Source organism: Drosophila montana, unplaced genomic scaffold (assembly GCF_035044405.1).
Source record: "Drosophila montana isolate Dmon_TW-CO22-7 unplaced genomic scaffold, ASM3504440v1 contig_1624_1, whole genome shotgun sequence".
In the NCBI taxonomy this organism is placed as follows: domain Eukaryota; kingdom Metazoa; phylum Arthropoda; class Insecta; order Diptera; family Drosophilidae; genus Drosophila; species Drosophila montana.
The window spans coordinates 5,176,676-5,204,580 of record NW_026996559.1 but is presented as its reverse complement, the minus strand read 5'-3'; the positions used below and the strand labels follow the sequence as shown (position 1 = coordinate 5,204,580).

The 27,905-nt window shown below is 38.6% G+C and overlaps 1 protein-coding gene across 14 annotated transcripts; it reads right to left on the bottom strand.

Annotated features, from left to right (window-relative positions):
• Window positions 1–408: 408 nt before the first annotated feature.
• OtopLa (Otopetrin-like a) lies at window positions 409–27,905 on the bottom strand. 14 transcript variants are annotated; one of them, XM_064699539.1, is made up of 13 exons: window positions 27,803–27,905; window positions 27,075–27,583; window positions 20,674–21,134; window positions 19,607–19,740; window positions 19,159–19,197; window positions 11,907–12,017; window positions 9,983–10,167; window positions 9,757–9,914; window positions 8,728–8,839; window positions 8,461–8,621; window positions 4,924–6,320; window positions 4,471–4,831; window positions 409–3,660 (listed from the first exon to the last, which is right to left on the bottom strand). In XM_064699539.1, the coding sequence occupies exons 3-13, from the start codon at window positions 20,821–20,823 to the stop codon at window positions 3,520–3,522; spliced, it is 2,949 nt and encodes a 982-aa protein (XP_064555609.1). In that variant the 5' UTR covers window positions 20,824–21,134; window positions 27,075–27,583; window positions 27,803–27,905; the 3' UTR covers window positions 409–3,519. The 14 variants fall into 14 exon arrangements, with proteins under 14 accessions (XP_064555609.1, XP_064555613.1, XP_064555611.1 ...); XM_064699543.1 differs by having other exon boundaries at window positions 20,692–21,134; XM_064699541.1 differs by having other exon boundaries at window positions 4,483–4,831; window positions 27,803–27,898.

Below are 27,905 nucleotides of genomic sequence, written 5' to 3'. Positions count from 1 at the left end.
TTTATAGTTAATGGTTATGGGAAAATGTATATTAAATGCATGTAAATTTCGCTTAATGCTTCCATTTTGTTTTTGTATATATATATTTATATGTTTGTATTGATTTATTTCGATTTTTTTTGTAGTTTTACTTACTGAAATCTTTATATGTACTTATACATGCATATGCAAGTATACATATATATACATATATACTTTTTCTATATATATATATATGTATATACTCATATTTGTAAAGATATTTGAATGCTTTAATTCTTCTATATATTTATTGATCTCTCTGATTTCATATAATAATTTGTTGTTGTTTTGGGTTTCTTTTTGCTTGTGCGTTAAGTTTTCCATGAACTATATGTAGTTGTTTGTAGTTGTGCGGTTATCCCATGAAGCGATCTTTTCATGCGTTTGTTTTGGTTTTTTTTAAATACAGATACATAATTCCATTATGTCTAGACGCGTTCTTTGTTAATGTCACTTATAAATATACAACTTAGTTGAAACATTCAATAATTTATGTTGTAGTTATTAAAAATACATAAAATATGATCTTATGTTAAACTAAATATTTTAAGAAAAAACAATTAGATATACGCATATATATATATTTGTATTCATGATTTCCTTTTCCATTCCTTTCGATTTGCTTCTCGATCTCGCTCGCGATCTCAATGTCTGTCTTCTTCATTCACTGCTTATCAATTATATGTATGTATATTTATTGAATATTTATACTAAAAGCTACACAAGTACATGTTTAACTGAATTTGATTCGCCATTGAAATGCTTAAGTATAATCCATAAATAACTGCGCACTCGTAGATGAAAGAGAGTCGACTGAACTACTTACGACTTGACTACACGTTATATTTGATTTTATTTTGAGATTTTAGTGGTTTTTTTTCTTTTTCGTGTATAATACGTATTATATAACTCTATTGACGAGTACGAAAGTGCGTAAATATACGTCGTATTCCGTTTGGGTATCAAGGATTGGATTTCTGATTTGTATCTGAACTTGGATTGCTTTGATCACGTATCGCGCAACGCCACATGCATAATACTTGTCCACGTATATATAGCTATGCGTGAAATTTATATATATATAGAGATGTATATATATATATATATTGGTACAGTACAAGAGACGGCAGTGTATATAAATTGCCAACAAAAAACATGCACACACTAGCTATATTATGTACTCGCTATGTACTTGCAACGTATGAGCTCAAAATTTGATATCTTCCTTTCGAGTAGGAAGTATCCTTTTTTATTTTATCTTTGGGTATTTTTTTATTTTCTTTTGGTCTTTGGCAACTGGTAATCCCGTATTTTGTTGCCAATTTTGAGCCATATTTTAAATTTTTTTGGTGTTATAAGTAGTTATAGTTGTTGTTATATTTTGAGGGACGGGGCGGCGAGATGCATCGTGTTTGCCGCCCTCTAAACGCGTTTATTTCCATATAAAACTTTGAAATACTTTGAATTTGGTGGGTTAGTATACATATATTTAAAGATATACGTTGCACATCTTTAAAAATGGTTCTTAGCTTGTAATTGTAAACGTTTATCTTTATCTTCGTGTTTTTCTGTCATTTCCTAAATGCGTTTCATTGTTCGGGGATTCAAGAAGTTTTCCGGCGAACCACATGCGACAATCTCATTGTTTGTTTTGCTTATTTTGTGAGCTATTACATACAAATTAAATTATTATAATTACTATTAAGTTTTTGTTTCGCATTTAACATCACTACTAATAATCAAAAAATGGACATTTATAAACTTTATTTAAATATATATATATATATATATCTATATATATATATATATATATATGTATGAATGTATGTATATATATAAATATTAAAAATGTTTTTCTATTTTGTTTGGCTCTTTGCTGCCACAACATAATTTTCTTGTTGATCTGTTAGCCTTTGTGGTGGTTTACAATTGGCCACGAAGTTTGGTTGAACGCATTTTCTGACTTTTGTGAATTTCTGTGTTAAAATATATTAAATTATGCAATGCAACTGATAAATTAATTGGTATCCAAAGTCAATAAACAATATAATTCATCACAGTTTGTTGTTGTTGTTAGTGTTTGTCTTCGGCTGTTGTTTTGGGGAAGGGAAATCGAAAACCTGCACAAAATGTGTTTTATGATTTATGCATTCTTAAGTACTCGCGTCTTACAACAACACATTTCATGGCATTCAAAATGTCTACAGATATTATGACCCATATATCTATAAATATATAGGTACATACCTGCTCAGTTCGTGTATGTGATCTTTAATGCTGTCTAAAAAGCGCTGCATACTTTACGGCGCGGCGGCTTTTGAATTAATTGTCGAGCTGTGTTAAAGTACTTTGTTTTTTTGAGCACTCGTGTACTCGACTGCAACGCGAAAAGTAAACAACCCTTTTGTTTATAAGTTTAATTAATTTTTTTTTGCTTAATTTTTACATGATTTTTAATTGATTTGCAGCGGAAATAAAAACAAAAACATTTAAATATAAATATGTAAAGTAAAACTTTTGGTTACAAACACATTGCAGCGAGTTAAGCAATAATAATAATAATAATAATAATGCACAAATTAGACAGAAATAATAATAATATGTGTCTGTATGCATATAGAGAAACAATTAAATTAATAATTAACATACCATGTGCTGAATTTTATAAAATACTTTTAGTTTTCTGACTATTCTTTAAAATGAAAAAAAAAAGCGAGGAGAAAAATGTTTTAACTGGTTTGCATTTGCTTTCAGAAATGCATTTGAAATGTAAACGCTATGACTTAGTTCTTAAGTTTTCCATGTTGGCGATTGCAGCTCACATGTCACAAATCAAAATTCTAAATATAAATATGTATATATATTATATATAAAAAAAAAATATAAGACAACAAGCGATTCGCAAAGCGTTCTCTGACATTTGCTCAATTTGTCAACAATTTTGTTAAATTTTATCCAAAGAATTTTTTTCTCTGTTTTCGTTCTTCATGTGATAGTTGCTAGTTGCTTAAACTTTTGGTATTTAGCATTAAACGTTTAAACATTTCAATGTACGCTCTAAAGTTTGGTTTATGCTTTCGTTAACCACGCACATTGGTCCAATTTCTTGCTTTGGGCTTTAGCTCACGTTGATGCAACTCGCATTTTTGTTGCACTTTCTAAATGTTTTTCTTTTTCATATATATTCAAATATATTTTATGGGTTAGCTTTGTTCTGTTTTGGTATTTGGTTTTTGAACTTAGTTAACCTTTACGTACGCGTAACTAAAAACATACATTTATATATATATATGTATATATATATATATATATATATATATATATGTATATTTTATATGCAATAAGAAACTAACATTAAATTTACTTTCTTTGCGTTTCGGTTCGCTATAATTTTTTGTTGCTGTTTTTCATTTACTTTCATTTCGCTTTTTTTTATTACTTTTTGTTTATGTTTTGGTGCATTTTATAACCTCGTTCGTTTTGCATTGTTGCAACAGCTTATTCCAAACGCGCCTTGTAGGTGGTCTTCCAGATCTCGGCAAGTGTGACAGCGCTGTGGAAACGGTGGAAAATGCACAGGGGCAGTGTTATGCGCTGTATGATGGACCAGGGCACAAAGCCATAGAACTCCAGTTGCACCTGTGTTGGTTTTGTTCACAAGAAAGTTACATTAATTAGTTAGCAGATAGTTAGTTAGAGCATAGACTATTCCCAATAACAGCATGCATCAAAGTCAATAGCTATTTAATAATTTAAAGAAAATGAAAAATATTCGCCATTTTCCTAGATGAAGTAAATCTATTCATCATCGGAAAGGGAATAATATCGTATATTGATGTCGATTGACAAAAGATTTAAACATGCATTCGAATCAGAGCTGCGAATTACTAGATAATACAGTCTGTATTTAATTTAAACCTTTAATTCCTTTAAATATTTGAATTCTTTTATTATTATTGCTCCAGCTGGAAGTTATTATAGCTCGGCAATTATAATTGTATGCAAATCGTAATTACAACGACTCTGATATGAATTTAATTACAACTAGGACACGTTTTCTTAAGTCTCTGTCAAAGTTATTAATACAAATTTTTATCAGGGCTGCAAGAACAGAGAAAAAATGGTCTGTATACAAAGTTTATGCTTCGATTCGACATTTTTTTTCCTCAACTAGTGAATGTTTAGTTTCGTTTCATGGAGAAAAGTAATTTGCAATTTAGGGTTTGAGCCGGCATGGTTTAAACCCGACATGCAAACCTGGTTATTATCAAATTTAACAGCTTCACAGCCGACATGGACCTTAACAGAAACATAAAAAGACGCGCCCACACATACATATATACAATATATATTGATGGTTATACGAAATCGAATAACAAATAACGAATAGAACGAGTAGAACAAACGAGAACGTTAATCGTCTTACTTAACTCAGTCTCGCTTACGTACATATCTACTTACAGGATTGGCGAATACTTTTTGAGCTTCGAATGTGTAGATGGCGAACATGGCCACATTACAGATGAGTAGGAAGGTGACAATCTGGCGGCCGGGCTTGCTGCGATCATGCTCCGGCAAGTGGACGCGACGGCGCGATACATCGGCTATGAAGAGCAGCTGCAAAATGACCTGGAAGACGGCAACGCCGCCCGTGGTCGTTACCAGGAGGCTGGGCTCGCTCTCCAGCACCTTGATGCTGCCGGCAATGATGCTGAACACGGAATAGGTGAACAGGCCAAAGGCAGAGATGCGCAGCAAAATGTCATTTAGATTCGATTGCTCCTCGCAGCGGAATTTCAAGTTCTTGACCCTGTCAGATATTTAAAAAATGAATCGGAAACGGTTTAGTATATATAAATATGATGTGGATGGCAAATGAACGTTTGATTGCTGAGAACGCACCTGATAAAACCGATAATTATAGCGAGTATGGCAAAAGCCATTAGAATGCAGTGGCTGGCATCGGCCAGGTAAATGGCCAACAGCGAGAACTGCTGATGACGCACCAAGACGAAGAAGAGTATCAAGCAAATCAGCGCGCCAACCAACAGCAACAGACCAAAGAACAGACCCTTTGACGAGCCAACGCAGTCGACGCGACCGGAACGTGCCTGCTGCGCCATGGCAACGGCTCGACGGGACAACATCACCTCGAGCCTATGCTCCAGATCCTCGTCGTTCAGCCTGCCCGGATAGCGACCGATGTGCTTCCACATGACATACAAAACCACAGCGCCAATCAGTGAATACTCAATGATAAACGGATACAGATACGGCGCCGAGTCATAGACGATAGTGCCCATTATGTCAATGCGTCCACAGGCGGTGGAGTTGAGTGTGCCAATGTTGGAAGACAACGCCGCCGGATAAATGTTGTCCAGGCTCTCCAGATTCTCGAAGGCGATCAGGCCGTTCGGCTCATCATGCGATATATCCGAATACGTTTGGAAGCTAGTCTCCATGCCGGGGCCAAACAGATTGTTCATAATATTCACGGCACTCTCGGTGCTGCTGGGGCTGACGCTTGTGCTGGGCGTGGACGTAACCAGATTGTTAAAGAATGCGGAGACGCCGGAGGTTGCGGTGCCCTCGGCAGCAGCGGGCAACGTTGACCCGGCCACATCGACAGGCGTCAGGCTCGGAGCAGCGCTTGAGAGGATGCGCTCCAGGCTATTGAAGGGCGTTTCACTGGTCGTGCTAATGACGTCGGCGGCCGTTGCAGCGCTGCCAAATGGAATGCTAGTGGTTGATGTGGTGCTGGTGGTGGTGCTGGTTGTGCTGCTGCTGCTGCCACCCACAGTGCTGGTGGCAGCGGTGGTGCTTGTGATAAACTTCTTCAGCTTGCGAGCCATAGTAGTGCTGTGCCATTGATAGCCAGGCGTTGTATATGGCGCCCTTGTCGTGCTGGTCGTGGTGGTGGTGCTGCTGGTGGTGCTGCTAATGCCGCCACCCATGCCCAGGCTCTTCGAGATGCCATCGACGGTGTTGCGCACCAGCTTGGACAGCACATTGTCGCTCTTGTACACGTTCTTCGGCAGCACATCCTCACCGTCCAGCACCTCGAACTCGCTGTTGGGACCAGAATGGGTTCTTAGCACGGTACCGGCATGACGCAGCGCGTGCTGCCTGATCGAATGGGCAATGGACGAGGCATCGGGGTCGGCTTCGCGCTTCTGGTGATAGATCGTGATCTCCAGCAGCGACTCCTTAACCAGGGTGCGTATCCACACACAGATATTGGTGGCCACCACATGCATCAGGCCGAACCGGGCAATCACCTTGAAGCGATGTATGTTGAGCTGCAAGCGATGCGCATTGAGAGACAACGATCAGGAAATATAAAGCGAGGTGGGTGTGGGTGGGATTTGGCGGGGGGAGAGAGAAAGTAATGCGCAGGCGCAAACTTTAGTACGGAAACAGGAAACGCGTTTACATATATAGTTTGTAGATACGTGTGTATATATTTACAAAAATACGCAAATAAGTGCTTGAAAAGAAAAAAGTGAAAATGAACTTCGCCGCTCAGACGAAGTTTCAACACTCTTGCATATACCCCATATAACTTTTGATAAAGCAAGCTTCCCTTGTTTTCGACCGATTGTTTCTATATAATCTATTTTGTGAGGTATCGTATGTAAGAGGAGTAGTAAAGATCACATTTGCTGGGTTTGGTGAGGATATCTTGCAAGAAAGAGAAAAGTTTTTCATACAAGCATTTGAATAGTTGACCAATTGTTCCTATGACAGCTATATGATATAGTGATCTGAACCGGAGTTCAAACAAATAAAATAATCTTAGCAAAATCCCGTTTTTAAAATAATGAGATAGTAGCAAGCATAGAAAGAGATAGATGACTATAAAGAAGCGAAAGTTCTTGCAGTTCTATGTATATATATCCTATTAAGCGAACACCCGTCTTGGTCCGACATTTTCTCCCAACTTGATGGCCGCTGTGCGCCCAAGAGAGTTTTCACTGTACTTTGTGGGCATATTTCACGACAAAATTATAATTCCTTATGCAAGGCTATTCAAATCGGATACATACTAAAATGATTCAACTAAGAACGAACTGGAATACCGTGCAAGAGTATTATAAGTCCCACTTCCGATACCCCTTAATATATAAGTATATATACGAATATGTTTAAATAGTTTATATTAAGCTTAAGCTAATGATATATTTATTATAATATCACACATACATATATCTGAAACGTGTGAGAGAAATGAGCGTAGGGTAGAGAGTAGAGTAGAGTAGAGTAGTAGAGTAGAGTTAGAAAATGATTTGTATATCGTACCTGAAATGGTGGCCTAGTCTGCGATCGCGAATGGGGCAGAGTTGTGGGGATTATGTACACAAAAATGGTTCATTAAAAAAACTAAGTACTTAGCACAATTTCGAAATTTGTTTTAAAAATATAATGATGATGACATGAGTTTGGGTTGAATAATGAATGAATGCTTAATGAATGCGTGTGTACGTGTACGTTCTGTGAATGTGAATCATGTGAATCTAAGCTGCTAAACATGTAACCTTCTATCTAGCTAAACACTGGATTTGGCTTTGGTCTGAATGAGCTATTCGACTTTGTGCCGAATGTGAGCATAATGTGCCGATAAAATGCGAATGAATGAATGCGCTTCAGAACTCATTTCCGAGCGCAAACACTCATACTTTATTCAGTTTCTATGGCAATGTTGCATTGTTGCATGAATGAAATGAAGCAAAGCGAAAACAAATAAAGGAAAATTACAGATGATGATGAATGTTGATGTACTTAAGAATGAATCAATGCAAATGAATGCGAATGAATGCGCGAATCAATTATAATGAACTAAACTGAACTAACAGCCAATTAACACGCCAATTCGAACGAGCGTCACAGACGTAAACAATAGGGAAAGTAAGAGACAGAGAGAGAGAATGAGAAAGAGAGTAATAGAGGTGGAGAGAGAGTGAGAGAGAGACAGAGAGAGGAGAGAGTGACCGAACCGAGCCTGTACTGTTGTGATGTGATCGTGACTAGAGCATGGATATGGCACACGATTGTCGTTAGGAATATCGTCAAAGCCTCAATCATAGACGGAATTTTGAGATTTCATAATATTCAAAATGAGTCTTTTACGATTTCCAGCAACACAATTGCCTACCCTTCTCCATTCCATGGCCAGCGAGTATATCGTAAGCTTAAACTTAAAACTAACCTCAATTAGACTGTTGAAGGACTGGGACTCTGTTGTCTTTCTGTTAAGTTGTATTTAATTTTCTGTGTGTACTCGTGATTGTCAACATACAGTAGTTTAAGTAGTAGTATTAGATAATAGCAGGTAGTAGTATATTGTATTTAGTAGTAGGTAGTAATAGGTTACAGTGTTTTTTTTTTCAGACAGAAAGTTGGGTTGAGGGTCAACGCCGATTGCGGACTGAATTGACTTACCCGTGCATTCATGAATATAAAGTACATCTGCATGAAGGTGAAGATCATCTGCAGCAACGGATTAACGCCAATCAAAATATGATGGCAGGGCGAATCGAATGGTATCTCAAAGAACGAACCGAATTCCAGGCCAATATAGATCATTGCACCAAGTCCAAATGCTAAGAGGCATTAAAGAAAACCAGATTGTGGAAAAGTACATGCGCGATCATTATTCAGTTAGCAATACTATATAGATAAAATTAATGCATAAATCTGATGTTTTACCGATGGCACCAACGCGCAGAAAGAAACTTCCATGCGTGGGATCGCTGTGCGTGGTCTTTCGCTTGCGCACGTTCTTCGGGGTGACGGCCACCTCGGCATCCACGGGTGCTTCCTGTGCATGTAAAACAAAAAAGAAACACATTTACATTTCGCTTTGGGGTCATATAGCATGATAAATATTATAAATGTACATATATGAATTGGCGAATGATGTGCTCGTCACTGAATCAGCGCTTGGCAAAAATTCATACGGCCACCTTAATTGGCGTGGCCTTATCACTTGGCATATGTCGTCACTTAATTAACGGCGAACTGTTAATGTGCCCCCATTGAAAGGTGGCATCTATTGTTATGTGGCATGTTCAGCCAGCCGGCCACTAATGCCGCCCGCCCAACAACCCTGGCACAAATCAAAACTAAATTTGCTTTGATCAATTTGAAAAAGAACTAATTTTTAGAAAGGAGAAATACTCTTAGGAGAACTTCTCAAAAGCGTTCAGAAAGAAGCAGCAAAAAGTAGAAAAAGAGATCGTAAAGAGAAAAGCATGAAATCAGTAGACACCGGTCTTTCCGGCTATACTTTTCTAATTTCATTCATATTTAAATGTAAAAAAAAGAGAAGCAATTAGAGAAGTATGACTAAATTTGCCTTGAAAGATTTGGAAAAGAATTCAATTTTAGGTATGAAAATACTTCAGAATACTTTAAAGAGAACTGCTCAAATGCCGCTAACTTCAAAACACAGAGAAGCAATTAGGGAAGCATGACTTAATTTGCCGCGAGAAGCGTTCAGAAAGAAGAAGCAATAAGCAATGTAAGTTGCATGTAAAATATCGCTAGAAACGAGCAATAAACAGGTAGGCACTAGTCACGTTTAAATGTTTTATTAAATTACTAAAGAGATGGAAGAAGAAATTAAAAAGCTTCTTGCGATTAGACTCTAACTCAGAGTGCCGCGGACTGATGACGATTTTCTATGTAATTATATTTTTTAGAATATGGCGCAGTTGTTGCAAGCATTTCACGAACCTGATATGCGGCGCCTTTGACAGCTTTTCCAGAGTCCTTAGAGCCTTTCGCATCCTTCGAATCGGCAGGATCTGCATTCTTTGTTTTCTTCGATTTCTTCTCTTTGATCTGTGGTTTCGGTTTGCTGCCGCCATTGCCGCCATTACAGCAAGAGCTCTCTGCGAATGGAAGATGCAAGCACTCACATAAAGAACAACAACCTGGCCTCTGGCTGTGTGAAGCTTACCCTGCAGCAAAAAACAAAAGACATACAACAGGAAGAGTATGCTGGTGCCGTATAGGTATGTGAAGAACGTCTCATAGTAGAGCACCGGCAGTCGGTGTGTGGTCACATCGCTGATTACATATGCAATGCATACTACAATCAAGAGAATCGCATAAACCAGGCTGGTTACAATGAAGAGCGATGTCCTGTGAAATCAAATGTCAAAAAAAGACACGTAAAATTAAAATTTATTTTGCCGAAATAAAGAAATGCTCAATTCCTACAAGTGAATGTGTGGGTGTGAGTGTGTGTGTTGCACAATACGTGTACATGACCCAGTCCTAAATCGAACATCACATAAGTGAGTGTCTGAGTGTGTGAGTGTGTGTGTGTGTGTGAGTGTGTGAGTGTGTGTGCGAGTGTGTGTTGGTTAGTGGTTTCCCTAGTGTCAGTGGCAATTACCTATTTTACTAATACTTAACAAGGCTCTATAATTGGTATCATTCACTGTGCTAGTATTTGTGTATCTGTGTGTGTTTGTGTGTTTCTCATGCATCTTAAGAGCAGCGCTTGACTGCTCGAAGTGCACCCACATGCATACCTAATTAGCTATCATCAGACACCCAACTGTCCCAATGGCAACTGGTCGGCTCTCGATATTCGATGCCAATCAATGCCCTTAACGAGCTACTTAGGCATCAAAGTACGCACAGTGGGATGATATTCAGAAATACTTTTGCAAATTTCATATGTTACAAATCAAATATCACATTTGATAGAAAAGAGTTGAACTTCACTCAGGATTGTTGAAGCTTCAACTAAACATTTCTCGAAATTATAACTTTGTAAAAGCATTTTTAATTTTAAGCAGAAACTAGAAATTATCTGAACTAATATCTTCTGAGTAGATTTGTATTTTAGTTAAGATCTCTCTTTATATGTTCTTTTGCAGAAACTGAAGATTTTTCCAACTGAAACTTCGGATAGGATTTGTTTCCATTTAAGACCTCTTTCAATTTATTTTTCTGATATTGTAGCATAATTAATTTATTTTAGAAACCGAAAATTTCTAGTACTGAGAACTTCGAAGTAGATTTCTTTGCGTGCTAAGATCTCTTTCAATATACTTTTCTAATGTACTAGCATAATTATTTTTTACAGAAATTAGAAATTTCCTGAACTGATCAGATTCTCATTAAATTTCTATTCGAGTTAAGATATCTCTTTATATGTTTCCTTATGTGATAATATATTTAATTTTTTGTAGAATCTAGTAAACAGGAAATTTCGAAGATGAATTGTTTTCAACCTCTTTCATTATTTTTGCTATTGTTGAATTCAAATTAATTCGATTTTTATTAACTAGAAATTTCTCGAAGTTAAGATCTCGTTCAGTATATTATTTGTAGTAGTTTTAAGCAGAAGCTAGAATTGCTATCTGCGGAGAAGATTTATTTTCGAGCTTAGATGTCTTTCATTTTTGAAGTAATTGATGCGATTGTTATTTTTTGCATATATACATATGTGCAAGCCCTTTTTGGCCCACTGTACTTTTTGTTGCATGCAACTCATTTGCACTATTTGACCCAGTTAGAAACATTAACGCTGCTTAGATCCTTATCCCGCCCACTGGCAGCACTCAAATCAACCATTTGTATATGTATTTGGGCTGCTGTGTGTAAGCCGCACACACACATACAGCCTCATTTCCACAGAGGAACACAGATATCGTGTTGACTGAAACTGTCTGATTGGAATTTGACAATGTTGAGGACTTCGCTAGAAGCGTTATACCAAAAATTATAATAGAAAACAGAAAGTAAAATAAGCAATTCTCATATATTTATATCGCTCCCATATAACTGAGTGTACGCTGGGGCGGCAGGGGGTTGGTAATGGGCAAGTTAGGAAGCGGAATATTTGATGGTTGCATTTTGTATATTACCATAGTTCGATTGGTCCCGTTATCGGATTTGTTTGATATGTGCCCTGGACCGTTATTTTCGCTGGCATAAAACTGTGCTTATTTGGATTTGGCTTGAACGTGTAGCAAACCCTATAAGACGACAATCGGCAATTGACAATTCAGAAAGCATTCGTTAAAATAGTCAACAAACGAGTATTACGAATATATTCGGAATATAAGGTGGAATCATATTGGAGGATTTCAATTTCAATTTCGGTACCTTGGCGTTGCAATTGTAATATGTTAGTTAGTACTGCTATTAACTAAGTTGTGGAATGTGGAATACATAGAAGCTTTCGTAGTATATACAGCTTAGCTTACTACTACATACACATACAGACATATGTATATATATACATATATATATATACATATACACTGGAGTTTTTGGGTTTAAGCGTGTGTATCTAGCTGTTATACGAGGTATATGTATGCATGTTGTTTGTATCTGTGTGTGTGCGTGTGTGTGTGTACATGACTGAGGGCCTGGCACTTTTGGCGGCCTTGAGAAGCACACAGTGCCCACCCACTTTTGAGAGCTACCCCGCTCCCCCACACTCCACGTCCCTTGAAACGCTCTCTTGTTTGTCTTTATCATTCTCTCGCACACACATACTCTCTCTCTCTCTCACTCAATCTTTCTCGCACTCGCTCTCTTTCTCTCTCTCTCACTCCGTCTCTGTCTCTGTCTCTTTCTCATCAGGCAGCGAACCTTTGTAACGGCTGTGGCATTACATTCTTCAGCTCCATTTCCTTGTTGGCCGCATTGTTCTTCTCGGCGCTGTCGGTGCTGCCGGCGGTATGGGAGCGGGATACCGGCAGAGTTGCCATATTGTCGCCGCCCTCCACATCGACGGTAGCGACCTTCACTTCACCGCCGCCCATTGTCTCTGATTCCGTCTCGGTCTCCGTTGTGCTGGCTGATGATCCTTTCTGCTTGCACTTAGTTAATATCGATACCGATATCGATACCGATTTTGTATGGGTTTTTTTTGTTTTTGTTTTCTTTTTGCTTGTCTTTTATCACTTGCTACACTTTACTATTTACGGCTGTTATTTGGCTGTGACGTGAAATATTATTGAAACAATTTGCAGCTGGTATTGCAGGCGACGCACAAAAATATGCAACATTTTGTTGTTTGTTTCTCTCGCTCCACAACGGATCTCTGTCTGTGTGTGTGTGTGTGGGTGTGTATGTTATGCTCTTTGGCATTTTGTGGAACGCATTTGAAATGCATTTGGCAAATGGGCAACTGAGGCGTGGCCAAAATGCGCGAGCCTTGCTCAAAAACTTAAGCCGCACTTGATGCGTTAATGTGGCTGCTGTTGCTGTTACTGTTGTTGTTGCTGCTGCTGCTGCTTTGGAATGCGTCCTGGAGCGACCTAGTGACCTCTCTTCCACGCAGCCAGCGCAAGTAAACAACTCCAGCCAGCGAATTCAACCCTCGCTCACGCATTCCGCTGCGAGAGGGGAAACACAAAAAGTGCGTGAGATTAACTTAGACTGCGTGTGTGTGTGTATGCGCTGCACAGTTATGTATAAATACATGAAATACATGTACATACATATATTTATGTACATATTGCACACAGCTTAATTTTAGCTGGAGCTGAAGCTGTGGCTGGAGCTCGAAGCACTTGAGAGTAAATTTGCGCACTCTCTCACACAGCGAGGTGCTGTTTATGCTGTGTAATATGCTAGACTATATGAGCGAGTGTGTGTGTGTGTGTGTGTATGCGTGTGTGTATAGCTGCCCGGTGCTATCAAAACCAGGAGAGACATTCAATAGCAAAATCTTTAGCGCGCCCAAGACAGCAAATTGTTTCACAAGAATTTTGCAAAAGCAGCAAAAGATTCAAATTTTCATTTACGAAACACTTTGAACTTATTAAAGTTATATTTATAGCTGAGCTGTTCTCACATAACTGTTTGATTAGCGATTAGCTCTTCGGTGCATCACTTTTCAAGATTTAACTTTTGGCACTTTTGTCACTGGCACCAGCTTTTGCACAGCTTAATCAAAAAATAAATTCAAAAAAATAAATGTATATGCATTTCTATGGGCTGACTGATTGCTGGAATTGTTGGGCTTTCACTCTGTAACTCTGACTGACTGACTGGCTGGCTGTGTGTGCCTTAGGCTACCTTGCGAACGCTGCATAGAACACGTCCAGGACCCTTTACTATCCAACTACAACTGAAAAGGCTCGTCTCGGGCCAAGTTTCTGTGCGTTTTGTGTGTGTTCCTCTGCAGCAGCCGCCCCTGTGCGCCGAATCTCTGTGTGTTCGTTCGCCTCTCCGTGGCCGTGTAATTGTGTACTCACTATCTCCATCCTTTTCTCTGCAGCAGCTGTCCTGCTCGCTCTGACTGCAGCGAGCGCTCTCTTTGTAGGATGCTGCCGCTGCTGCGGCATTGCATGGCCAGGATGCTGACTGCTGTGGAAGCCTTTTGCGACGCGTAGGGGAAACGAAGCGCTGTATGCCAGAAAGTAGGACACATTCTGTGTGGGTTTTGTGCGTTTCTTTTTTATTTTTTGCCCTTTTACCTCATGGCTTTTTGCATTTCTGTCCCTTTCCTGCATGCCCATTTATAGCGGGCTTTATTTGCATAAAGCGTTGAATTTCGTTTTTCCTCTCTTTATGTTTCTCTTTTTATTATGTTTTTTTTCATCTTTTTTTTTTGAATTTGATTGGAATGTTAATGACTTGTTTGGCTATGATTTCAGTAAGCCTCGGATCTCCACTTGCCCAGCCAGAGCCCTGAAAAGCGTTTTAGTTCCGTTTACATTTCGGATTTGCCATTTGAGCGTAGGAGTGGCTGGTGCGGCTCGTGGCTCTTGGCTTGGTGGCTTATTCCTCTGGCTTCATTGCACTCTCATTGCCATTTGCCCTGTTGGTTCATTGAAATTATGAATTGAAGACTCGGGCTTGCAGATGCGCGGCCTGCTATCTATGCCTATTATACCTAAACATATTTTCTCTTGCCAATATAATCTTTCTATAGCAAAGCTTAACACATTATTTCCTAATTTTTCGACACATCAAATACATTCGATTTATTTTTGAGAATCTTCTTATATATCTTGGAAGACCAAAAAAAGTTGTTGACAAGTTTTGTCTTGTTTTTTTCTTCTTGAGACTCCAGATTAAAAAAAAAAAAACATGCGCTCAGAAAGGGGGTCAGTTGAGCTGGGAATGCAAAACGTATTTCATTTTCCCAGCGACCAGGGTGAGTCCCACCCCCGACGGGCTGGTTGTGCAGCTTCAAAGTGCAGCCCAGAAAACACAAGCCGCGGCATTCGCATCAGAAAATCATGGGAAAAAGGGCCAGTTGTCAGTTAACCGAAAGCAACAGCCCAAAACTCAATTACTCAATGGCCGACTGTGTGTGTTGTGTCTGCCTTTGTGTGTTGTGTCTATCTCTGTGTGTGTGTGTGTCTGTGTGTATCGTGAAAAGTAAGCACAGTGGTTGAGATAGTGTAAAAGTAAGTGAAATCTTATTGAAAAGTGTACGATATTTGCTGAACTAATTATTGGCTAAATGAAACAAAATTTATTGTGAAAGGTATGTCTTCTATTTAAAAATATCTTCTAGAAACAAAATTAACAAAATTCTTTTTGAAGGAAAATAACGTCTATTAACTTCACTAAAATAAAAGCCTTTAATCTGCTTCCATGAATTAAAGACCCTGATTCTTAGCTTTATTTTAAGCGGCATTTCAAAAGTTGTTTTATACATAATTTTTTCTCTATTTTGCGCTAAAAAAATCACATTTCTAGATTGTTTACAGCTAGTGTCTTGATATACAGTCCGAGCCATAGGAAAAATAGTGAACGCTATTCAAAAAGTTAGTTCGGTCGTTTGTTTATTGGCTTTAAACACACTTTCAAAGACCTTTCACAATAATATTTTTAAATGCACAAAAACACATTTTGTGAATGGAGTATAAAAATAAAAATTAAAATGACATCTACGCAATTTGTCGAAAAATGGGCGGAAAACAAAGATACTGAACTATTTTGTTATGTTTCTTGAAAATTGAAAAGTTTTGTCTAAAATCCGACTTAAATTAATGTACATATATAGTTGTGCAAGCAGTTCCCTGCCTTAATTGTGTATTCATTATTTGCATGCTTTGCTCCACTGTGCGTTTACGATAAAAGCGGCAGCGACGCCGCCGTCAACGTTGCTGCAGCGCATCTAATTCAGTTCCTTTCGCAGTCCATTTTATATCGTAAGTATTGGTCGGGCGGTCGCTTCGCACGCGCCTGTTGTGTGTGTGTGTGTGTGTGTTTTGCGTAGTTTTGTTTTGTGCGCGTTTCACAACAACCAACAATCGCATTCTGTTTTGCTTGTCCATTCGGCATACAAAGCCGGCAGGACCTGCTCGTGGGGTGTACGTAAGTGTGCATGTGAGTGTGCGTCTATCAATAAGCCGAGTCCGTTTGCTGCAGGGTACGTTGCCCGGAATGGGGTTGCATTTGGCCAAAGGCAGAAAAGGATTTGCGTCGCGTCGCGAGCTGCCAACAACTGCGTCGCAGTGCACTGAATGACATGTTGAAGAGGGGGGTCAGGGGTGAGGGGATTGTCAAGTGGGAACGAGAAAAAAACCACACACAATCCGACAACCGCACCAAGAGTCAGCCAAAAGTATAAGCCAATAAAAAATGGGGCACAGTTGGCAAGCACTAAAAGCCCAGAGCAAACAGAAGTTAACTGATAGTAATACATAGATGGGCCATAGCTTTGGATTCATCGGGGTGGTTGAAACACTTGACTGTTTAAGTATATATGTATATATCCATTTATATATATATATATATATATATATTTAATAATAATACTATGTCGGTATTAGATTCTTTTGGTACAGTTGAATCAAGTTTCTTGAAACGAGCCCGTTCGAGATCGGAACTCAAATTAACTTTTATCTTGCTTAAAACCTGTTGCCCAAAAAACTGTAACCCGAACCAAATCAATTTTTCTCTAAAAATAGTTATTTTTAAAGTAAAAAACTTCTGAATGAGAGCCAACCCCAATGCTTAACTAAAGCTGATTGAAAATATTTCATTTCTCTAAGTTTTAATTCGTAGCGTTTCCCAAACAAGATTCAATCCAAGGATGTTCCTAAAGCATATTACTTTTGTTTTATTTATTTAAATATATCTGCGGGCGAGGTTAGCAACGTGTATTACGCAAAGCTTGTATTTTTAGCTCAATTTAATGACCGGCAGCAGGAAACAAGGACTAGGGTGGATTCTGAGGACTGTTCGGCGCTGTTATTTATAGATCCTTGTTTTTGCCACCCTATTACCAAGGTGCTTAGGCTTAAAAGTTATCCGTGACCATCGCGAGTTTAGTTCTATTTAAAAAAATATGAAATACAAAAAGTGAGTTGCTTTATGGCAAAAGCCTTGCTTAATTGACGGTGGCAATCATTAACCTTGTGCGCATTTATCTAATCATGCGTCGCATTTGCCGAGGGGTTGAGCATCTACAAATAGGTATTCGACTAATAGAGAAGAGGACAAGGTTGGGGCGAAATCAAATCGATAAATTGACGCCAATATTAGAGGTGTGCTGAGATAGTCAGAGCAAGCGTTATCGACTATTGTTAATCAATATTGCACAGAAATTGAAGAAGTGGCAACTTAACAACAGATCGATAAATATACGCCAATATTTAAGTATCGATAACAAACAATTATAATTTAAGAGATGGTGTAAGTGCTGCAGGGTTCAGGGTACTGAGCGTATACTTAGCGTGCACTTAATGAAGGGCAGTATTAGAGGGGAGAATTTAAGTATTGATAGAAATCGATCAAATGTTATCGATATTGAAACAGTTAAGGGAAGTGTTATCGTCTAAAGGTAATCTGTATCGCTATGAAATGCAGAGAAATCGCAGGAGCTGGATAAATGGTAAAGTACAGCAATATCAAAACTTAACAAAGCGTCGATAAATATGCACCAATTTTAGTGGTAACCAATTAATTTATCGATAATTAGAAAGGTTAAAGCAATGTCTAACAGCAGCGTATATTTCAAGCTATACTTAGCGTATGCTTAATAAATGAATACCGATATTAGAGGTAAGAGTTAAAGTATCAATTTAAATCGATAAAATTTAAAAGACATTGTAACAGCGGGAGGATGAGTAAGTCCCTTGTACTACAACTGACAGCTTGGCTGACAGTTTAACAGCTTGTTTCCGCCTGCTGTATAGCAAGCATCGATAGTTTTATTCGACTTGTCGCAAGTCTTGTTGTCTATTTTGTGTGCTGCATGTGAATGTAGGTTCGTGCAATGACACCTATCACTGAGGCATGAACAGAGGCAAGAAGATGAAGCAAGTCAAAGAGAGAGAGAGGGGCTGCCAAAGAGTTTACCAACCTAGTCAGCACTGGAGCAAAGATCTTGGCAAATGCCTCGCCGACAGCTTAGGCCCAGGGTTTGCTTGTATGGGTTCGTCGGCTATTGGCGGGGCTTTGGCGGGTTTTGGCGGGTTTTTGGTGGCCTGCCTGCTGCCTGCTGGCAGTTGTCATGTTGTGTAATTTGTTTGCAACATCTTCAACTTACATGCTACCCGCCATTGTGTTGCGTATTATATATACATATATATAGTTTTTCTATTCAAAGCGCTGTCTATTTGTTTCATGTGAGTGGGAGAGAGAGAGTTTGGAAGAGAAAGGAGAGTGAGTTTGAAAGAGAGAGAGAGAGAGATTTGCAGATGAAAATGCATGCTGCTTAACAATGCCGGCATAATCGGAAATGTAAGGCAATGTGCCTGTTGTGTGGCATGAGTTCATTGACATTATAATCTGTCGTGTTGATGACAGACAACAATCCAGCCATGATATTTGGCAACTTCGCCAGTAGAGGCTGGCTGTGTTTATGCGGCATCATTAAGTACTACATAATACATTAGGAATATATCTAGTGATTAGCTGGGTTTCCAGTGTTAGTCCATGTGCTTACTATGGGTTCTACGCTAAAGCACAATGCAGTGAAGTCAACAATTGTGATCATAGTTTATAACTAAGTGTGGGCAAAGCAAATAAAAAATGTAGATTTGGCAAAGAGATCGAGTTTGGGTTAGGATTTATTAGAAGAGGATAGTAGGAAACTAAAAGTAGTTTAGTGGTAAGTTATTAATTATCTTATGGATATATATTATTATATATCGAACATTTATGAGTTTTTTTCGAATTGAGTATATCAAATCTGACCTTTTCTGTGGTTTCGTCAGAACCTGGGGATGATTACCGCTGCAAAGGATTCTTGCGTATTAGTTCAATGATTGTTTTTTTTTTTTAAGCTACAAGTACTTAAAATACATATACTATAAACAAAAAGCAACTGTGGTATCAATGATAATCCGCAGCTAAGAAGGGACTACGCTGCCTGTGACATGATGGTCGGGTCATATTTAGATGAGAAATAAAAATCACATAAGCTGTATAAAATACAAGCAGCTTTAGCAGTGATATAATGGGCTGCATGATATATCTTATTAAGAGGGTATGGAGAGCATGAAGTATGTATGTTTATGATGTTATTGGTTATAATGGACAACGCATAGAACGAAACACATTTAGAACGGAGTTAGGGTGTAAGATATATTGCATATTTGTATTATACTTATATAAATATAATGCCTGAATGGAACACACTTACTTGGCATTTTTTGGTCGTCGTGCATCGATCGGAAAGTCATCATCGAAATCCAAGTTGAAATCCTCGCCCAGATCATGCGGCACTAGCGGCGTCCTCTGGTGAGCGGGACTCGTGTGATATCCATCGCCCTGTATCTTTAGTTCAGTTGTGATCGAATGTGAAAATTGGAAGATTAGTTCCCTGAACCTCAAATCAGATATTTAGAGTCACAACAATAAATTGGAATTTTGTATGTACAGCAATATAACAAAAACACAGGTATGATGTCAGCATGGGCTGGCATCATTCACAATGGCATTGCGCTAGTGTAATCACACAGGCTTTAATTGTGAATGACGCGCGCGTTAAGATCGTTAGATAATTATTTAAATAGAGTGCATGCATTTCCATGTCGCATATTAAAGGAAAAACAATTGATAAACAATTCCAATTTATTGCCAGTAAACGATAACAAAAAAAAATGGTATTTCATAATTTGTATATTATTTTCGAACTCAAAGTAAAGGGCGAATCGTTCCGTTACTCGTGCAAGGATTTGGTTTTTTTTTATATTATTTTTTTTTTGGCTTTAGGCGTGTCACATTTTGGAGTTTGTTTGCTTTGATTCATATCGAGCTGTCGGGCGATCATGATCAATCAATCAATCTGTCGAATCAATCAATCGAGAGGTATTTAATTTCACATGGTTAACTGAACTTTTCTATAATTGGAAAGCTTAAACAATAACGGATTAATGTAAACATTTTCTATATATAGAACACAACTAAAATGCCATCATCAATATTACATCATAATATAGGTATATCAATATTTATATTCATATATGCGGGTAATTAAGTTTTTATATTTGAAACTCATATGCAATATTTACAAGCAAGTCGTTTAGATGTTTGCCAAATGGCTGAGGTATTTGTACAGTTCTTCGAATGTCATTCATTTGTACAAATATATGAGTTGTGAGTGTGATTGTGACTGTGACTATGACTGTGAGAGTTTGTTAGTGTATTATGAGCGACATATTGCATATGATTTGAATCCTTGTTACGAGTACATCCAACAGCCCCTACCTTGACCACGGTGCCGACCTGATTCGACTCGGTTGCCGACTGGCGATTGTCCAGCAAATTGGCACGCTCCATACTCTCCAGCTGCAGTGTTTCCCTTGGCTGATCCAATAGACGTTCGCGCATCTCATGTAGATAGGGACAACGCTGCATTCCTCACTCTCCGCGCCCGCTTCGAACAGCTAATGAAATCCCTGCAAGCCTGGTTTGCGGTCACTTCTTGTTACTTTTTAGTTGCTTCTTTGTCAATGGATTTGAAAGCTAGCTACTTTAATGCCAAGCCCAATACTAAATATAGTAAATGATTTGATATTCCCGCATATATGTACGCTTAGGCTGGTTTTTGTTTATGGTATTGATAGGTATAAAGTTAGTTAGGAGGTATATTTTATATGTTCAGAAAAATCAGTCATTCGGTTTGCAGCAGTTTAGTTTTAAGACTTTTAGTTAGCAAATTGGTCGTTCTGGAATGAGAAATGATATTAAACGTATTATAAACAATGCATGAATATTCGGATATTTTTGAATATCTTTTCTTAAATACTATATAAAAATGTCTGCCCTTGAATCGAACAAGTGGAAATTCCATTGGCAAAAAGCACGCACAATCTTCTAGCCATATGTAGAAGCAAGCATGTCAGGGGCACAGCATGGGAATGGGTGTTGGGTGGCGGAGGGTGGGGATAGATTGGCAACATTGCCATGCTTGATGGACAGCTGACTGGCTGGCTTGCTGTCGTTATTATTTTGTTTTTTTTTTTTGGCTCGCTTGATATTGTTTATAGCGAAAGCGAACAGATCTTTTTAGCGTCCGCAGCGTAATCTACATGAATCTAATAAAAATCTAGTGGGATCTCGGCGATCTTGACAGATTGATGAGGGTCATGCGCCCCATAGACGCACGCCCGTTGAAATGGCAGCTTGTCGAGGTTGCGCCAGCTGAATATCAGATCGTGTAATTTATGTATATGAATATCCACTTTATGATGCACCATTTGTTATAATGAGCTGCCACACTTTGTTGCTGGCTGCTGGCCAAAAACTAAACGCGCACAGCCCACCCTCGATTCCATTCATGCGTTGGAGCCCCATGTGGCGTATCCGGAGAGCAAGTGCATCCAGCAATCGCTCGCTGCACATTGTGATCGAGTGCTCGTATTGCATTTCGTGGCGAGGTCGTGTGCCATTTCAGTTTTTGGCCAGCTGTCTAGGCATATTTAACGCACACAGCAGAAAATCGCCAGTGAATTGCGTGAAGAATGCGTTCTAAAGCAAACATTGCCAAGGAAAAACAAACGCAGAGCCAATTTCCATATGAACAACGTGCCTGACGAAGCACACAGTCTCGGCTCTAATGGCCGAAAATAACTTTCATTATTTTTATTAAAACCTATTAAAGAAATATCGAGGATTTCTTTTCTTTCTGTAAGCTTTAAATTTGTGTATTTAATATTTTTAAAGCAATCTTTGTTTTATTCGCAGAGAATAATTTATTTATTTTAGATTCATTTATAACTCAGAATAATTTTTATTTAAGATATATTTTTATCGCAGTCTGTGGTACATTCGCAGTGTACATACAATGTATCATATCGGATACATTTTTATCCAAATAAACATTTATTCTTAAGATATATTCTTACTTCAGATACATTAGTATGCCAGATACATTTTATTATCAACAACATTTATAAATCAGATACATTTTTATTTAAGATTTATTCAGATCTTAGATACATTATTATCTTTTATCGATTTGTATCTCGTATAAAATTGGATCTCAGACACGTTTGATAAACGCATTCGTATCTCAGTAAAGATATATTTTGATCTCAGATGCAGTAGTATTTTAGATATATTTGTATCTCAGACTCATTTCTTTGTCAACAATAGTTGTCAAATATAGTTTTGCTTTGAAAAAATATATATATCTTTTTATACGAAGGAAAGTATCTCATCGATTTATTGGTGTCAGATGACGTCCATCAAATTTGTATTGCAAAGATGCATTTGTATCTTCATTTTTATTTAGTATCTTTAAGATACCAATACATTTAACATAACTTTCAATACTTTTGATTTTCTGCACTTCTTTCTGGGCCATCAATTTTTATAGTTAGCTTAAGTCTCGACAAGATCTTCGTAACTAACAGGTTCTTTAGTATCTTTTACAATATTCAGCCTGAAAACTTTTAAAAATCTTGCAGAATGACGCAATCCCCAATAAAAGCTAGTTGTCTCTCCATAGCGGAGGATTTTGCTTTTAATCAAATCAAAATGTTGCGCAGAGGTTGCTACCTCATATAGTATGTACAGGGTGCTCTTATGGTATATGCCCTTAGGTATGCGGAATGTACGCTGACCATTAATGGACTGGCCCGCATGCAACCTAAACCGCAAAAATGCAACGAGGCGGCAAACATAAAACGTTGTTTCCATGATGTTGGCCCAATCGCATTTTGCTGCTGTTCCATGGCCAGTTGCAAGTGACGCCTAATGCTGATTGTTGTTGTTGTTGTTGTTGTGCCGTCTCGTCCCCCCACCTTTGAGAATTGTCGCCTGGTCTGGCTGCCTCGGCTGGTGGCGGCAGTAGCTGCATTAACACCAACACAGAAACTTAAATTGAAAGCTTGCTTAATGCCATTAACATTTGATGGCTAACGACTGTGGCAAGACCCAGCCAAAGCGGCCCAAACAGCAGCAACAACTCTTCTGTCCAGTTATGGTCTATATAGAAAATCGAGTCGAGCGCAAAACTAACGCTCGCTCGTTAATTGCAACGTCTTGAATACCCTTGTCGAGGGTATTGTAATTTTGTCACCAAATGTGTTACACAGATCGAAATACGTTTTCGACTCCATAAAGTATCTAGATTCTTGATGAACATCGAGCAGGCAAACTTGTCTCTAGTCAGGGCGGCTCTTATAGATATACCACATGTTCTTGTCTGAACTAAATTTTGTTTTCTTAAGAAATCTTGACCACATGAACAAAATTTAGTCCACATCGGAGGTACCTGGGCATTTAGCAGAAGAAATGGTCGACAAATTAGTTTCTGTTTGACAAATATTTCTGTTTGCGACATCGTCTTCATTTAAAGTCAGCACTTACGAGCTTCTCTATTCTATTAAAATATTTAACTTATATTTAAGACCGTATCAAATCGGACAACTATATCATGTATATTATATAGCTTCCATATAAAAAAAATCCACCGAAAAAAAAGCTGTTCCGCATATGGCTCTACCACTTTCTGAGCCTGAGCTCCGGTTCGTGAACCTGTTTTCCTCGAGCTTAGCTTTTAATTCAAATTCTTGACTGTCATTCAACTATTCAATTCTTTACAAAAGAATAAATGCCCGTTCTACTGAAAATATTGCTAGCCGTAGCTATTTCCATATAGAAGTTGGAAGCTAGATTTGATTTTCAAGATATATCCAGTGGTACGTCCTCCTCAAAAGGTTTCTGCTTTGAACCAAAACTTTCTTGCGACAAACCGTCGGTTCGGTTTTCGGTTCAACTTATTTTTAGGGCAACGGCTTGCTTTGAGGTTCAGTTAAAAGTTAAAAACTGAATTGGTTCGGTGCAAAACCGATTTGCAGCAGACATGGGATAGCTACGAGGGTATTTTAAATTCGGCGTGCCGCTTTTCAGCTCTTTCTTTTTGACCTAAGCACTGGACATGATCACCTTATCAGGTTCCAACTAGCCTTGCCACATAAGCGCCTCAAAATGTTGGCACATGTGGCATGGCATGCTATGTTTACATTATGGTAGAGCATGCTTCGTTTGTGCCCAAACAAATCTATGGCGGGATGTTCAATGCACATCTCTATTGGCCGATCATTGCCGGAGGCACTTATTATTTTTGTTATTATTTGTTGTTGTTGTGGTTGTGGTTGTTGCTTTTTATGACAGTCGCACAAAAGGGTCCGATGACAGATTAGAAACAAACGACAGACAGGCACTCAAACCGCACCCAGAACCATCGCAGACTTGCGGATCGGCGCCACTGGCGGAACATTTAAAAACAGACGCATTTTTTTGTTGTGCTTTTTTGTGCAGATGCATTTCTGTGTGCAGTGAAGAGACGGCGCCCACATTGGGAACCGGAAAGGCAATTGTATAAAATAGCTGCAAACGCATACGAAATTGGAACTGGGAACGGGCATACGAATGGACATGGGCATGGGTATGAGAATGAGGCGAGCTGTGGAGCAGATGGACACATTTTGTCTCTTTGTTTTTTGCCAGACGCCACATAAGTATCCAAGTTAAAATAAACAAGCCACCCTGCACAATCTTTCAAATGCAATAAATCTATCAGACTTAATCTGAATCGCACGGCTGCTAGACTAGAAAATATCCTGTATGCTGTTTAAAATTGCAATCAAAACAAATCGCCTTCAGTTCTTAAAAGCTGCTCATGATAGAAAAGCTGAAAGAAACGTGTACGACTAGAAGACACTCTTCAACAGTTTTTCACTTTCTTTAAATAGAATATAGAATAGACAATTGAAAATAGAATCTAGCACAACATACAGGCACCCTGTTCTGACTTGCTGCGCAACCTTTAACAAAATTCACATAAGACTTAAAGACACCCTGCACCGAGGCTTTAAATATCAGTAGAGCTTGTGGCAAGTTCTTTAAATGCTTATATCTTATATTCTTATATATGATTGAAAAACTGCTAGAAGACATCCTGTAAAAAGAGCTTTAAATTGATACCTTCTATAAATTGGGCCCACTTCAGATAATACCCCACATATGCACACTCAGTAACAGGGTATTAAAACCAAAGCATGGCAAAATAGGGTGACCTTATAAGCCGAAACAAAAACAAAAAAACATCAACAATTTCCAAAGCATGTCTGTCAGCGATCCACAGCTGACGTTGACGTTTCGAGGCGGTGGATGGGTGGGTGGGTTTTTGTTTGGTTTGGGGTTTTTTCCTGGTGCGCGTCTTTGGTCAGCCTTGAGTCGCGGAGGGTTGAGCGACAGTCAGTCGCAACCACCCCCTTTTTGGGCTGCAATTTGATGGTATTGTGCTTGCAAATGCAACGCGTCTCATTAGCTCAATAGATATATGCATATTTAATGCCCTATGTCTGGTTCTACAAACTGAACAAGAGTGCATTCGTTTTGTGAAAGTTTCGCCCACATTTATAAAGAGCAGCTACTTTAAAGATCGGTTTGACAGTCACAGCTTTGCGGTAACAGTCTTAGAGTCGTCCAGGCGAAAGTCAGGTGGACTCTTTTTGACAGATTTAAGTCGTAGATTCATTGTGCACAGAGTATTGCCCAGTCGGTTACAGCCGACGGCAAAGATCTTAGTTATTTGGATTTGCGCTATGCCCACGCAAACCAACCACCGACAAAGGGTCAGTGCAAAACACACCACCGTTAGAAAGGTGGCACTTTCAACCCTCGCATGCTAAGAATGCATTGACAGAACGTTAAAAATATGCAAAGCAAAATACAAGTTTCATAATCGACATGAAGCAAACATTTTTCGAAACAATTCAAGGAAATATAAAAAAAATTAAGCAGAGCCAAATTTCGTATAGAGACATTAATTTCCTTCAAGATTCTTACTAAAGATTGTAACATTTATCATTATACAACACTGGCAAACGGAAATTTGATTACAATTTCAATTTCTTTCTGTAGACCTCAGATTTACAACTCTATATGATAAAAGCTGTAAAAGGAATCCATTCTGAACAAGTTATTTGATCTGTCTAATAGTGGATATACGATAGATGTACGATATCAACAAACATTTTACAACACTATATGATAACAGTTGTAAAATGAAATAATTTGTTGATCTCTTTCCTACTGTTCGATAGGCTAAGCAAACCCAAGACTTTGGCCCATTTACGTTGACAGTGTCTGCAATCGTTGCACAACACTGCACATTGATTTACAGCTGTAATATGATTCTTATACTGTAAAGCACCGATCTATCTGACCCAGTTCTGTGGCCCATTTAAGTCGTCAGCCCTGCGGTTAACGATTTCAATTTCCATTTCTTTTGCAATTTACTCGTAACGAAATATCTGTTGTCTCTACATTTTATTATTTTGTGGCACTTCTATGGGTTTCGCAGTGCCAGCGAAGGTTGCAAAGCAAAAGAAACGCTTATAGTGGACCTTCCAATGTCTTTCTAATGGAAGACCAAGAAATGTGAATACAAATACGCGTAGATATGTATGTACGTATGTATATATACTATGTATACGTGTGTGCATGTAGCCCAGTTATGTGGGTAACGAAGGTAACTCAAGAAGTCGCTCAATGTTCTGAACTGCGAAATATGTTATTCACAAAAAGAAAAAAACAAATTTTTCTATTGGAAAAATACAAGATAAACACATCCATATTAAAATAGAACTTACTTTTCGGGCTTCCTCTTTGTCACACGCTTCTACTTCTTCTGCGCCTTCTTCTGCGTCAATTCTCACATGGAAGGGCAGTTGCGTCTTTGTGTTGTTTGTTTTGTTACGCGTTTCGCATGTCGCTGTCACGACTTCGTCCTGCTTTCAGTGCGGAGTTATGGCGAGGGGGGTGGGTTGGCACGAGACGGACGTGTGCGTGGGCGTTTGATTGTTGCGCGCGCGTTTGCTTTGCTTTGCTGTTATTGTTGTTGTTGTTCTTGTTGCTGTCCTCGTATCGACTGCCTTTGCGAAAAATTTGTTGCGTTTGCCGAAAATGGAAGGAGCACAAACACATACGCACTCAGACACAAAAGGGACGACGCGCAAACAAACCGTTGTTGCCCTCCGCTTGTTTTATGTTATTTTTATACTGTTCTTATTGTTATTCTTATTACTATTGCATCAATTATTATTGTTGCTGTTGTGGTATCAAAAGCTAACAACTTTTACAAAAATAGTTTGGCTTAACACTGTACGAGAAAAAAATTAAAACAAAAATGAATGCTAGCGCAACGACAGCGTCAACGCAGCAACGAAACGCAACAGCAAAAACAACAATGGCAACATTGTCTAAAGCAACAATAATTGCCACAAGTATTTAATTCGTATGACTACTCAAGCGAATTGTTCCGAGCTTGAGTTGAAACTTGGCTCGATTCTAAAACGGTTTCCGATTGCGTTTTCATTACTTTGTTTTGCTATTTCTGCTAATGTTGTTGCTGTGTTTGTTGCTTGCGTTGGATTGTTGTTGGCAGGCACCGTATTGACTCTTCCATCACTCGTAACAGTTCG

Coding starts and splice junctions, on each gene's coding strand:
- OtopLa (XM_064699539.1), bottom strand. CDS start 20,823: ATGCAGCGTTGTCCCTATCTACATGAGATGCGCGAACGTCTATTGGAT. Junction 8,840..9,756: donor TCAAAGGCGCCGCATATCAG/GTTCGTGAAATG, acceptor TTACATGCACAG/GAAGCACCCGTGGATGCCGA. Junction 4,832..4,923: donor ATAATTATCGGTTTTATCAG/GTGCGTTCTCAG, acceptor AATATCTGACAG/GGTCAAGAACTTGAAATTCC.